Source organism: Lineus longissimus, chromosome 8, assembly GCF_910592395.1.
Source record: "Lineus longissimus chromosome 8, tnLinLong1.2, whole genome shotgun sequence".
NCBI lineage: Eukaryota > Metazoa > Nemertea > Pilidiophora > Heteronemertea > Lineidae > Lineus > Lineus longissimus.
The window spans coordinates 5,418,229-5,432,827 of NC_088315.1; the positions used below are offsets into that span (position 1 = coordinate 5,418,229).

The following is a 14,599-nucleotide window of genomic DNA, read 5'->3' on the forward strand; positions in this document are numbered from 1 at the left end:
TTGATATTCGCAACTTTCAGGCAATTGGCAGCCTTTCGATCAAACTTGTTTGATGAACACTATTTAGACACCGACAAAGAAGATTCTTTTATTTGAGTAATCCTTGCAGACAATATGTAATTTTTCTTCAATGTACATAGTAAGTAACTGAGTTGCAACTGAGAGAGACATGAGTGGGGTAGGGGCTATCTGTCGCAGCGTCATAAAAATAGTATATAATAGCCCCTATTCAAACCCTACATAATTCTTGGGTCCCTCTAAATTTTCCCCAATCCCGCTAAAATATCATAATCTATCCTGAAAATCCTGGGTGATTTTAGTCTATCCCTGCGTCTCAAAAAATACCAATCTGATTCCCCAGTTCTTTCATGTAGGAATAGTCAAGGCAAATAACCACTAATACGGAATCTGCAATTCTTCACAACAAATGGCCCGACTACTCTACAGGGAACTTAATAATTCATGAATTCTCATTCTACTTTCTCTCTCAGTTTTCTCCGATTACCACATTACCTGTCTGACAAATCATTTCAAGAGTGACAGATAACCAATTTGGATGCAATAATTTGCTAAGCAGCAGACAGTTAAAAAATAAGATTTATAAACAGAAGTTGCAGATTATGAGGACAACATTAGAACTTAGGCAGACAATTACCGTTACATGAAATTTTCTGAGTGGTCCGTGTGTTATTGTCAAATGGTAAACATTTTGACAAGCGAGTATAATTTTAGTTCCAGCTGAAAAATAAATCTGTTTCCATTCTCCGAGTTTTTTGCTTTTGATCTCTTTCTCTTCTCTGTTCCATATATACTGGGACGCGGTCAACATACTGACCATTATGCCCAACACTGGACCTTTTGGCCAAGGAAGATCAATGTCCAAGTTGCATGATTTTTAAAATCTTTCCAAATTTCGTATTTTTCAGGAATTACTCCTACGATTATTACAATGACTCCGACTACATGGGCAACGAGGCGTATTTGGCAAGCTACCAGCAAGTAGTCAGGTTTCAACACTATCTCCTCGGTGTGGCTGCCTACGTAACATGCGGTATCGGAATAATCGGAAACGCTATGTCGATAGCTGTGCTATCAAAGGGATGTCGGGAGTCGTCGTTGATCGTTTACTTGATGGGATTAGCCATAGCAGACATCATGGTCCTTGTCACAACTGTCATTAGCACTGTTGAGACACTCGCACCTGACGTGGACGGCCAATTAAAAATCCATACGACCTACACAGCATATGTTTTACCCTACGTGATGCCGCTCGGACTCACTTTTCAAATCTACTCTATATATATGACAGTAGCATTCACAATAGACCGCTACATCTACATCTGCCATCCATTCCAGTCACATAAATTGTGCACCGTATCGAGAGCGTGGAAAATGACACTTCTAATTTTCATTTTGTGCGCAATTTATAACATACCACGCTGGTTTGACTACTGTACCATATTAACATTTCAACCCTCCACCAATATGACAATTGCAACGTTGGGCAAAACACCTCTCTCCTCAACTCAGATTTTCAAAAAGTTAGTTCATGATTGGCTATACATCCCAATTGCACTTGTCATACCTCTGGTCACAATAACCACACTGAATAGTTTTCTCATCCGGGCAGTGATCCAGTCAAGTAGGCAGGGTAAGGTCATAGGGGCAAAAGACTCGCAAGAAAAGTCCACGACAATTATGCTGATTGCTGTTATCTTCATGTTCATGCTTTGTCAGATTCCAGCCTTGATTTCAAATCTGATTTACTCGCGAACCTCCGAGCAGCAGCTAAAAGATGACCTCGGGTTCGTCTATTTCAACGCAATATGTAAATTTTTAATCATCGTGAACTGTTCGGCGAATATATTCTTCTACTGTTACTTCGGGAAGAAGTTCCGGCGAGACTTAATTAAGATGTTGTTGCTGTGTTGTGCGAAAAAGTTGGAGGAGCGAAAAGCGGAGAGACGCTGGATGTCAGGACGGAAAGTGAGTTCTTTCTCAACCACTGATACCACTCAGTATCCTATAGCACCCTAGGACACCAGTAGATGGCGCTAGTTTTCCTCTGTTTCCCAGTGTGTTTTGTGTATATAACTTTCTGTAAGGACTAATGGTGATTGTGATGATTATTAACCTAAATAACTTTGATACTGACATTGGAATGAACTCATGAACATTCAGTCTCACCAGAAGGAATTTTGATCATGGACAAGATATTCTATGTCTGGCATATGAATGTTACCTACTAATTTTGTCCTCACTACCAAAATTACTAGTAGCTTTAACTACCAAGGAATGATGGTGAGGCAGTTTTGAAACATACACAGCAGTTTAGCTACTTTGACACCACATGACCAACTTATCTTTCATTACAAAATGAAAACTTATCTCTGCACTAATATTTTCAAATCAGTTCTGACTCTGCAAGGTGGAGCCAGGATTGAGAATTCTTGGTCTAGTGTTGGGGGGGGGGGGGGGGGGGCTGTTTCGTGCACTGCAACTAATCACCATCAGTCCTCTTATTGTTAGATAGTGACACCGTTTGTTGTCTTGTCATTTTGCTTAAAACTGTGTTGCATTCCCCAACAGGCCTAATCTTTACTACTCTTGTAGGACTTTCCATAAAGTAAGTGCTAGCAAGGTTTAAATATGCATTTAGCCTGACCTTTAACTGGACTGTACTAAATCTTTGTTGTATGCGTAAATACACACTTAATTGCAGAAAGTTACTCTTAATTGTCCAGTATGTTGGCATTAATTGCTCAACAAGATTTCCGTGTCTTCCCTTGCTTGGCATGTTTGTGGCTGGGTAGTTTTGTCATAGCAACCTGTAATGATTAGTGCTGTGATGTACGACAAAAAGATTTCTTGTTTGCGGATGAAGTTGTAATCAATTGGTTTGATATTTATCACAGGTTGCAGCAATGACGGATTCTAGTTGCGAGCACTTGTGATGACCACAATTTATTCACATGTGATAATCATCCCAAGGTGTGGCAACACAAATATCTCATTGTGGGGCACTTAATACCGCCGAGGACACAGAGCCTATCAAACTTTTAGAGACCAAATGTTGAATTCACATAACCTCAATACGCTACTCCAACTACTGTGTCATCTATCTCCTAAATTGATAGCTGCAAACCGACAATATATCACTATCAGTGCAAATTGGCAGAATGAAAGCTTTATCGTGCACTGTATTTCCAACTAGGACAAAATGAGAAACGTCATCAATAAGAAATCTGTCCCATAGACCCCGAAGATGTATCTGCCAAGTGGGAAACACTGATAAACAGATGAAAACAAAAATCGTAGAAAGGCCAAATCATCCATGGAATTTTCTCGCGTAACAGGAGATAATCATGTTCACAACTGCGTAAAGAATGAAGGAAGTTGGGAAATAAACACCATTAGAAATGGAGGAAATTGTCATTCTGTTGGGAATAGCGATGCGAAGTGGATCTGGAGTGGCAATTTTCTTGGGACACTTTCAAGATTGCCATTTGGAATGTTTGAAATCAATTTTGAAATGTGTAGCCAACGGCTTTTTAATTTCCTGCATGAGCCAAATAACCTAGGCATGATCTGGGATTTGAAATAAAAACAATTGACCTCATTGTTCTTACCAAAACTGTTGTGCAGTATGTTGGCATATGACAATCAGGAATTAAACTCAGACATCAAACAGTTCACTTTCACCGCCCGAGAAAATGTAAAAAGTAGACTGAATCGTTGATGTTGGTGTGTGAATTCCCCTTGAAGCTTCCCACCATGATGTCCATAAATTGTGATCATTAAGCTCAAATTCATGTCTGAAAATTGTGACTGGCAGTACCGGTAACTAAATTAAGTGTTCATGAATATTACACAAGGTGACTTTTGGACAGGACGGAAGTAGTTTCAAACAACCAAGAAATATATAATGACTGATGAGTCTATGGACAGTCGCCTTAATGGATTAACAACTAACCACACATTAACTTGAGCAAACTGATCACTCTGAAAGCTTGGTTCACAACTAACATTGGCCCGTTGGGACCCGCTTCATTAATCTTGCTAACCTTCTCCTGCTCTCCAATATGGAAGTCGTTCAATTATATTGCTCGATGCCCTTTGCCTGTTGACAAACGGCCCAATACTTCATTAAGGTTCCTCAGAGAATAAGGAATCGAATAGAAAATCGTTGGGTTACGAGTAAACAATAAAAAATGTGATTGTGGACTTGTCATCTTGTGAGATCCATCAAAGGTTGGAGGTAATATTAAATGATATCAACTTATTCACTCGAAGCAAGTACGATAAAAGCTTTGGATTCTCTTTAACTCTTTAGACATAGTGAAACTACTCTCCAAAAGGGAAGAACCAACATAAGGAAACACCAACTGTTTGGGGCATGAGGGCCATAATAATTGATGTTAACTTCTAATCCAGCCATGGTTTGTTATTCATAACAGCCTCGCCTTCTTTTGACATCATTTGTTCCGAAATCAAGATCATCCGTTGAGAAATAAGAAGACCTTTGAGTTGTGACCTTATCAGACCACAGCATCCAGCTGTCACCCAATATCGCAATCAAATTAACCAAGTTGGTAAACTATGGTAATGCTATCAGAAGGCATCCCTGAGAGGAATTCACATCGTGACATAATGTAAACACGGAAATATTCGTTGTGCGACACTTTGCTGGTAAGTCAAGTGCCAAGCATATTGCTTGTGATGTTTGTGGGTTTGTCATTGTCCACAGATTAGTATTCTATCCACAGGTCATGATAAGTCTGATATGTCACAAAGAAAAACCTTGAACGTTTTGCTATGGACCAAAAGAGATGATTTCATAAGTGTAATTTTACTAAATTTTATGGTCTTATGATGTTATGACTCCTACCGCTTCATTAAAGATTCCAATCTGTTAAACTACACAACGCCAATTCACTTTGAAGCCTATGTTACCACTTCTTGTGACCGATATGTCAGAGCTCAGGAGGGCATTTTGTACTCAAAGCCAAAAGAAGTTTACCACCATCCTTAGCTTTGAGTACAATTGGAATTGGGAATACTGGAACCAATGACCCAGGCCCACAAGACAGCTTTAGATCTCATAGCCTCTGCCAACGAAATCCAATTTTCTGGCGTCAAGTCCACAAGCGGCTTGCTATGATCCAATCGTAGATAATGCCAGCTTGGAAGGTAGGGTAGACAGCAGAGTGTTCAGTAGAATGAACAGGCCCCTCGAGACACCATTCTGATATCTCGCTAAAGTTGATATTTCCCTTGCTCAAATGGTCATCAATCGACTATTCATGATCTCTCCACTTAATCCAAAATTCCTGACAGTGTCTCCACTGTCGGTCATTGTTCTTTTTAATAACATGCCAAACTTGCGACATTCCTTGTCAACAACTGTAACCAGCATTTGACTATTCATGTCACTCAATCCCCAATTCCCAACAGTATCCTGCCAGTCGCTAATTGTTTCGGGCAGGAATATGGGTGAGGAACTGGACACTTGGGTGGTGCTGGCTATCAAGATAAACTGGCCAGGAAATCGATTTGTAACTTTTTTATTATTTCAAGGCTACAATATCTTATCATGGGAATTGTCAAGATATGTAATCATATCAACATGAAGTTGCCATGCAGATATGGTCCCCCATTCTAGATGACTGGCCAAGAGTACTGAAATCAACAACATACAGTAGTCATATTCAGGTTGGAAAAGAAGAACTCAGACAGACTGATCTGATGTATCCACTGCAACCCGATATTACCCATCGAGGTACATCTATCACAATTGGCAAAATGACATATGGGCAGCCCTGTAAAAGAAATTACTGCCTTAAAATAATCACCCTGGGTTCATTTTCCCCGGAAAGAAAATACCCATATATATAATAATAGACCAGGGAAAAAACTGACGAAGGAAGCTTGATCGGCAACAATTACCAGCAAACAGACTGAGGCTTACATTGTCTCCAATGGTTATGTATTCATCGCCGATATTCTCGCCAATTAGTGACAGGGCTGTATCCGCACGGTCATCGTCTCGGACAGCAATTTCCGTTACAAGAACTGGTCACTATACTATGAATTCATGATGGTTTCTTCAGAGGACCTTTATTGCGGACAGGTTGCCTTCAAAGCAATGAAAGAATTGAGTATTCTAATTTCTTTCAGAGGAGGGCGGAGTGATGCCACTGGATCCTGCCTCATTAAGGCCTTTGAATTGTTTCTTAAACACACTCAATTAATCTTGGTGTGAGTGAATTTAAGAAAAGATCAAAAGGCCTACTATGGGAGGATGATAAGAGTGAAACGAAATCTGAGGCAACTTGGTGACAAGATGCCATGAAGATGCTGAAGATGATGTTTCTAACTTGAAAACTCCATATGCATAATACTAATAGCAGAAACTGATAGCGAGTGATCTGTTAATGATAGTAGTCAACCAACACTCCTCAACACTCAAACCCACTAGATGGATTGTGATCATTTGGCCAGCTTTGTCAATCACCCTTGAAGCCGTTCATGATCGCCAAGAATATAAAGAAGAATCAGCCAACATCACGCAATATCGTCCATAATCACGGACCCTATCTATTGAGTAAACATCAAAATAAATGCAACTTCATCTCGTTGCTTTACCAGAGTTTGGTGGCATTCGCTTTCATCTTTGATGCGGGTCTTGAGTAAATATGTCGGATTTATAAGGCGAGTGCAGGCGGTAGAGACGGCCTCAATGTTCCGGTCGATAGTGCCTCTGATTGGTTTCATGATTATTTAGCTAAGGTAATCTTCTCTGATCACAACCGAGTCCAGTGGAACAGCAGAAAGGTCAGTCGGCAATTACCACTTATGAGGCAGGGCTGGGGTAAAGCTAACTTTACGAGTATTGGGGAAGAGTCAGTTTGGCGAGGATCTACTGTTTCCCCACCAACTCTAGGCAAATCTTTGCTTTGCTTAACCACATTGCCAACACTGATAGGATGGCAATCCACTACCATCACAACTATTGAAATAAGGAACACTGTGATAAGATTGAGAACAGTCCAAGTCTTTATTTTTAAAGAGATAGAGATTTGCCACAGAAAAACAGCCTTCAATCCAGAACCATCCTTTAGATTTCCCATGTTGCGCACATATCTCACAATGGGGATTTGACAAAACAGACTAGTAACACGCTAAGCCAAACCAAAATACTGAATATTGATTCTGACCAGTAAAGCATCCCTAAAGTTGACAAGAAACTTAATCAGATCCATGAAATTTCCCCAATGTAAATAATCCTTCACTTTCAGAAATTTATTTCAATCCCATTGGCAGCAATCTGCGAGATTAAGTAGGAAAACAATGTTTATAGCTTATCTGATCCCATAAACAAGCAAAATTCATTATATTAAACCAATATTTTCAGCTCTTTAGGTCTATCTCGACACACAATTCTTTGAAATCAAGTGATCTTTATCCTAGCATCTCACCCTATAAATGAGAGCTGTTTGTTGGCTTCAAGTTGCCAGGTTACACAGGCACATGAAGATCTAAATGCCAGCCCTACTGGCAATAGACAGTTTGGTTTGAGTTTACATCTTCATGTGCCTGTAGTTGATGAGCATTGTCAGTTGGGCTTGAGTTTCAAATCTTCATGTGCCTGTGATTCCAACTCATTGTGAGGAAGCAGTTTCTACTTCCCATATCTGCCAGTCTTCACCAGGACATGTCAGGCAATGATACAGAATGACAGATATCATCACCAAATATCACCTCGGACCCTGTGCAGCAACCATTCATCGACAGATGCCAGAGGAATCCTATCAACAAGTATGGATTACTTGGTATGAATGAATGAATCAAATTTGTTTTAATACAGCACGTTGGCTTATCTTTCAGACAGCTGCCAGAGGAATCATACAGATCTTCATACATGTCATATCAATATTAATGAATGAATCAAATCAAGCTTTTATTTAGCACCTTTCCCAAAGCTTCCCAAAGCTTCCGATCGCGGCAGTTGGGTTGGATTGGGTTTAAATCAAGCTTTTATTTAGCACCTTTCCCAAAGCTTCCCAAAGCTTCCGATCGCGGCAGTTGGGTTGGATTGGGTTTAAATCAAGCTTTTATTTAGCACCTTTTCCAAAGCTTCCCAAAGCTTCCGATCGCGGCAGTTGGGTTGGATTGGGTTTATAGGCACGCAATGAGTTCATTTAGGTAAGAGTTGCCAGTTGGTTCACAGCCTTGACAAGCTCTGGTCAAATAATGAGAGTCACCTATCGTTCCATACCAACAATTATTCTTTGAAAGCCCTGAACCAATCACTACATCAGATGTCCATTTATCCATCACCACGCCATTCATGTAGATTGTACGCCCTTGTATATCCAATCTCGGCTCTTAATTGCTCGCTGGATCAGCACCAACACTTAGATAAATAGCGCAGGATGGGACAATAAGGGCGATATATCCCTGAATATCACCATTAATCTCTAAGTCCTTCGCCTTTGATTGGCAGACTAACACAATAATGTTCGGGAGGGATGAATTAAGTCCACTTGCGGACGGCCAGAACAGACATGATAATCAGCAAAATCATGGCCATTATGTCAGAAGATGAAGTTGAAAGGACAAAATACCCCATCACTTTGATCCAATTGCCATCATTTGGACCTAAAGCATTCATGTGCTCTGCCATGTGAGTTAATCTTTCAGGATGATGAGTCTTGGGTGCAAAGATTTTGTCAGTTATGAAAAAGATCAGTCACTTTCGTGAAATTGATCTTTGAGTTTCGACTGTGTGGAACAATTCTGAAAACAAAGGTTTTACAATTAAAGCAAGTGAATACACAGTTACTGCATTGTTTTCTACCTATAGCCAAAAGACACTTTGGCTAACAGTTCCACCCAAGGCTATATGTTATAAATCCCAACCAATATACAATATTTAACACATCTTTGCTTTTTTGGGATGGTTAACAAATACTCGGGGCAAATCTCTGTAATCATTACAAATAACATTGCAAAAAAGTTGCATTGGAAAAGATCTAAAGGGGAGTGTCTCATTATTTATGTATAACTTGCTTACAGCTATATAACTATCGCATTTTCTTGTGGCATTTTTATGCACACCTTTCCCTTTATATAACTGTCCTGCACATCAGGTGCCAGAGTGCACCTTTTGTTCCTGGTTGCCTGAGGAGATTTTTCTTGGTTAAAAATCAGTCCTACATTATAGAGACCATTTAAACACTGTTTCTCCTGCTGTAAAGTACATGGTTAGTGAACATTACATGCTGTCCATCTGCTAGGTCAATAAGAGACACAAATCAGTAAACAATTCATTCATTACATGGGAAGAATTTATCAAAATGTTTACAATATTTGGATTTGCACGCTGGAACCTAAATTGCTCGACTGTGCTATGCTTAAAACAGAAATGGTTAAAACTTCTCTCAATCATCGGCCTAATTGAATTTTGCTCCAAATAACCACCAAAAAGAAAAGAATCCTAGAAACCAATCGGATCCAAATTGACTTTGACAGCTCAACTCCTTCTGTCAAGTCAAAAAAACTTGGCTCAAGGCTACACCCACGGCCGCTGATTTTCAAGGATCACCTGCAATTCTCATGTAAATGGATATCTCCGTAAATCAAGGTTCTAAATTGCATTCCGTTCAAGAGTAACTGCGGAGTAGTCACTCCATGTATGGTAATCAATTACCCCTTTTTTACAGAATTTGGAACTGTCACAGTTAATTTTCCATGCAGTAAATCTAGCAATTCGATGGTTCCCACTCAGAGTTGGTAACTGTCAGCCTGCAGATCTAGAGTAAATGGGGAGATCAGTGTTGTTGAATGCGACAGAAATCGTTGTAGAATAACTGATCAATGACATTTGAGCATCAACAATCTTTGAAATGATTCGTCAAACTTTCCTTGAATTTATGGTGAATCAATTGAGATGCACTGCTGAGTAAGATAAGGCCACTACAAGAATTTACTTGATACGTTCTTAACCGTACTTTATTTTCTTAATTTTGAGGCAAGAAATTCTACCATGATGCGCATCAAGTACTCCAGCCTCTTCCCAGCATGGTGCACTGAAAAACTTTCCGAAACAAGAACGAAAGAGCACAACACACAAATTGTGAATTTCCAAAGAAAAAACAACTGACATTTTTTAACTTTTTATCTTTCAGAATACCGAAACTTCTTTCCAAACTGAGGCAGAAACACTCCCGGACACCCACCGAAGCAAATCCGGTAACTACAATAGTTTCAGCAGAGCAGAAGGACAGAATGGTTACGTAAGTCATTAAACCCACCAGGCCCCCTTTACACTTCTCAATCCATCACTGAAGTCTGACCTCCACCTTTTTTACCAGCATAGGCCCCAAATTCATCGCCTTTTCTGACTTTAAGGCAACCTCTGAGCCTTGATGTGTTAAACCTCAGAGGGGGTCGTCAAATCATGGTAAGCATGCCCAGATAGCGGAGCTCTGAACAGCCAGGCACTGCAGAAGCCTAAACGACGACACTTGAGTGTTCTGCTAACAACTAAACCAACAAAACAAATTACTATCAAAATCTACTTTCTACAGCTGTCATCAGCCTCATTGTTCCCCAACTTTTTCAGTGGTTGCAAACTATGATCAATAGCTTCTTCTTCAGACTGTGGCAACAGCAAAATTAAGTGACTCAAGATTTTTACCCCAAATCAATAAAACATCCATGGAAGCAGACTGGCTAGACAGGAACTCACTATTTCTCACTAAGGCACTTAAGACTTGATGAAGAAATCAATAAATGTAAAGTTTTAACACGGGAAGTTGAAAAAAGGTTTTCTCTTTTTAGTCCCACTCTCCAGATCAATGAAACCTTTTAAAAAATAAGTAAGAACTGAAACTATATCGGGCAACATTTGCCGCCTTGGGACCACCCCAACTTCCTCGTCTACAAATGCCTCATTCAGCACAAGTAACTAATTCCCTGTCTCAAAAGCAGAACATGTTCCAGCGCTCTACTCATCCTCACTACAAATAGTTAGAATCGGATCATTTCCTCAGAACAGACTATCACCAGTGCCTCATTAACGGAGAGCGCTCAATTCCTGACCATCGCCATTAATCGCTGTGACGTTTATCCCCAGATGTGATCATCGACCACTCAGGACTGGCAATTTGACCTCGGGCAGACCACGAACAGATCCACGATGTGGCCAAGGTATTGCCGGCTGATTTCGCTGCGATGAGTTCACATTAACGCAATCATTATCTACCATACCACCACACGAACTTCGATATTTTCAATATGTCTGGTCATGATGCGTTTATTTGGTGGCTGATCAGGCTATTCTGTAGCAATCATGTTGGCCCATTCAACCAAAAATTAACTTAAGGGTGGTGGAGAAAGTTGTGATGGGATGTTGACCCTTTCTTGCAAGGCTTTGATTGCGGAGGCGGGGTGGGTTAGTTCTCTCCCATCTGGTGGTAACTCTGCCTTTTTGAGATGTAAAGTTGTGGAACCAGGGATGTGGCATCCCCATTTTATATAGACAATTCTTAGATTTCGACCATGAATTTTGGGAAACAGACTTAAAAACTCCTCTTTTCCAAGGCACTCTCTCTTCCTGGATCCACCCCTGCAAATAGAGTATCCCAGCAAATTATGCAATTTGCATTTTGACATATGCAAATTTCTGTGGTGCAAATTTTGCTTGTGGATACCACAACCACTTCTAGCATGTCAAAGGACTTTCAACAGCCATCAAGAATTAGCAATCACTTTCCAGGCACTCTCCCTTTAAGTTGGTATCATTTCCGGCTAAGCAGCTTATGAACGACTATCGAGCGATGTCAGTTTCTTGAGTCAAAGAAACCTGATGGGTTGAGCTTGCTCACACAACAGATAACCCATGCTAATTTAAGGATAGCCAAGAGGTTTCTGTCCATTAAGTGGTCAGATACGGTGAGACACGACACCAAATGAACCGCAAATGACACTGAGGCTGTTTGGTAGATGTGTCCGTTTCTTGCGACTAAGAAACCAATGAAATGAGCTTGCCGACCCTGAAGCAACCTACAAACCTGTGAAAAATATTTCCGAGAAGAGTAATAAAAAGATTGCTCATTTGCAGGTAAAACCAACAATTGCTGGGTTTAATTTGCATTGCAAGTCGCAGCAATCTCACCTCTTCATCTATCAAGAGACTTAATACCAAGGACTAGAATGAGTTATCTACTGTTACAGTCTCATACTAAAAAAGCTGCATGGTATCAACACTTTCTTGGGCTGAGCCACTTGTTGAGTCAATGTCGCTCCTTCCTGTCCATATCAGACTTACATGCACAGAGCCCCAGTGTCACAAATGGTGGAGTCTCTCAGAGGAATTGATGGCCTTGATGATAGCCGCAGTGGTCAGTCAGACAGAATGCAAAGATTGGCGGCTTTGCATTGCGCATCGGCTTTTGCACTACAAATATCAAATAATGTTCACATCAGTACCTGAACCAACATGGTACAAGGTTCAGTTTACAGTCCTGGTCTTAAGTAGCATTCCCTACCTTCTGGTACAACTTACCTGTATTCAAATACACCAACACAGGCACACATTCTGCTCTTGGTAAAATGAAACAACTCACCAGTACTGTAACATAAGTCTTCAGCTGAAGCTGGGCAAATGCCCCCCCCCCCCCACACACACACCACACATGATTTTGTGAATTCTTGCTGACTAATTCTTACTTCTTTATCTTCTAGCAATATGAGCTGGAGCCATTAAAGGAGGACAATGGACCAACGTTCTGAGAAAACCAGCAGTAGTCATGAGAACATAACTAGTCAGAGAACTATTAGGAAGTCAAATCAGTCAAGCGGGAAACTGGTCACAGTTATGAGAAGCATCAGTTCTGCCAGTAAGAATTCATCCGACCATGCATATACCAATGTTCTCATGTTACTGACATTTTGAAAGGTAAAAATGTGAAAGACATGATGGTCTGTCAAGATGGCCAGCACAAAAGTACGAGTTTTAATGATGAGGACACAGTTCAGATATTTACAGGTTGTATCCAAAGAAGAATTGTATAAAAGACGTTATAAGACCAACAGTATAGATTAAAAGACTAATACTTGTATTAGCATTGCATGAGACACACTTTTCAAGTCCTCGCGGACATTTGATCAACAGAGGCTATGCAGATGATGTCACCATAGCAAAAGATGCCATTTTTGACATCAAATTTACGTCATTGATCCAGGCGGCACACTTTGATATCAACCATGACGTTACTTATACCTAGTAGCACATTTCATGGCTGTGATATCATTGCACATCCTCTTTTGTATCATTAGGCCATTCCAAGACTTTCCACTCTGCACACACAGAAAGTGTGCAACTGGTACCATTAAAACCTTACCATTTTCACTTCAACTGGACTATACTCATCTGCATGCGGAAGGAAAAGCCTGCATTCTTGGTCTGGGGAGTATTAGGTATCATAGAAAATCCCATAAGTGTTGGATGCGGATGGAATAAAGATTGCATGCAAGACTATTTACAGGTTTAAGAAGAAGCATGAATGCAAATTTTAAGAAAAGTCAAAATGTGAAAACTGAATTAAAACTATTAAAAGGACCTATCTTGTCACATGAAATCTGGTTCCTTCTGCTCCAAAGAGTCAATTACTATAGTGTCCCTTCTTGAGAGAGATATAATGGCGTGAATCACTCAGTCAAATGTGTGCGGTTATTACTAAATGGAACCACGGGAAATAGGATTTTAATATCACACCTTGTAATTCACGATATGAAATCTGATGAGTGATTTTTAAAGGAGAAGTGCCATTAGTGCTGGCTGAAATATTGTAATTTTACAGACATCTCAAGGCTAACATAACAAGTAGTTCATTGCTACTTTGGGATGGACGCCCTGAAAATGTATTGCTCTCCAGCAAAGGGGGGGCACGTTTGCCTCATGTTCCCCCTTAACCGTTAGAGACTCTAAATACTATTCAAGCTCATTGCCAAAGTGATACAACTTTTCCTAATCTCTATCAAACACAGTTATACCTCCTGACATTTTGTCACATTTTATTCAAATGCCAAACCAGCTCATCACAATGGGATAAGACTTTGTTAGATATCACTAACTAAAAGAATAGTCTACAGAATACTTTTTTCAAATGTGAAACTGCCCAATGAGCCAGGGGTGGGCAAATTATGTATTTCTTCAAATGATGTTAACATTTATCATAGATGTTGTTCCATTGCAAATGATGCTATCTAGGTAAGTAGTGGGCATTTCATTGTCATTGGAGTAGACTCAGGTATTCACCAACTTCATAAAAATATCAAAATACGTGTAGATTGTATCTGTATTTCAAATACATGTAGTCATCAGGATAGTACTTACCGGTACCTGCTTTAATAGTTTGTGATTCAAATCATACGTGTATATAACGGTACCAGACAGAGTGTATATTGTAAAGGAAATAAAAGGTATTGTGATTACTGAATAATTTGGTTGTTTGTTCATTTTATGACACACAAATTTCAAAATACAGTATACTTGCATCCATTATTTTTTGGTAACCTTCCGATTTATCAT

General features: G+C 39.9%; 2 protein-coding genes across 6 annotated transcripts in view; one reads left to right on the forward strand and one right to left on the reverse strand.

Moving 5' to 3' along the window:
* LOC135492070 (FMRFamide receptor-like) overlaps positions 1 to 14,510 on the forward strand; it is a 41,745-nt gene extending 27,235 nt beyond the window's left edge. For 3 of the 4 annotated variants that reach the window (XM_064778213.1, XM_064778215.1, XM_064778217.1), the window contains 3 exons: positions 927 to 1,986; positions 10,191 to 10,298; positions 12,751 to 14,510. In XM_064778213.1, the coding sequence (XP_064634283.1) occupies positions 927 to 1,986; positions 10,191 to 10,298; positions 12,751 to 12,798 (1,216 nt within the window). In that variant the 3' untranslated portion in view covers positions 12,799 to 14,510. The other variant, XM_064778216.1, reaches the window with a different exon arrangement.
* Positions 1 to 14,599, reverse strand: part of LOC135492069 (adenosine deaminase 2-like) — a 60,076-nt gene that overhangs the window by 41,322 nt on the left and 4,155 nt on the right. The gene's annotated exons all lie outside the window — the stretch shown is intronic.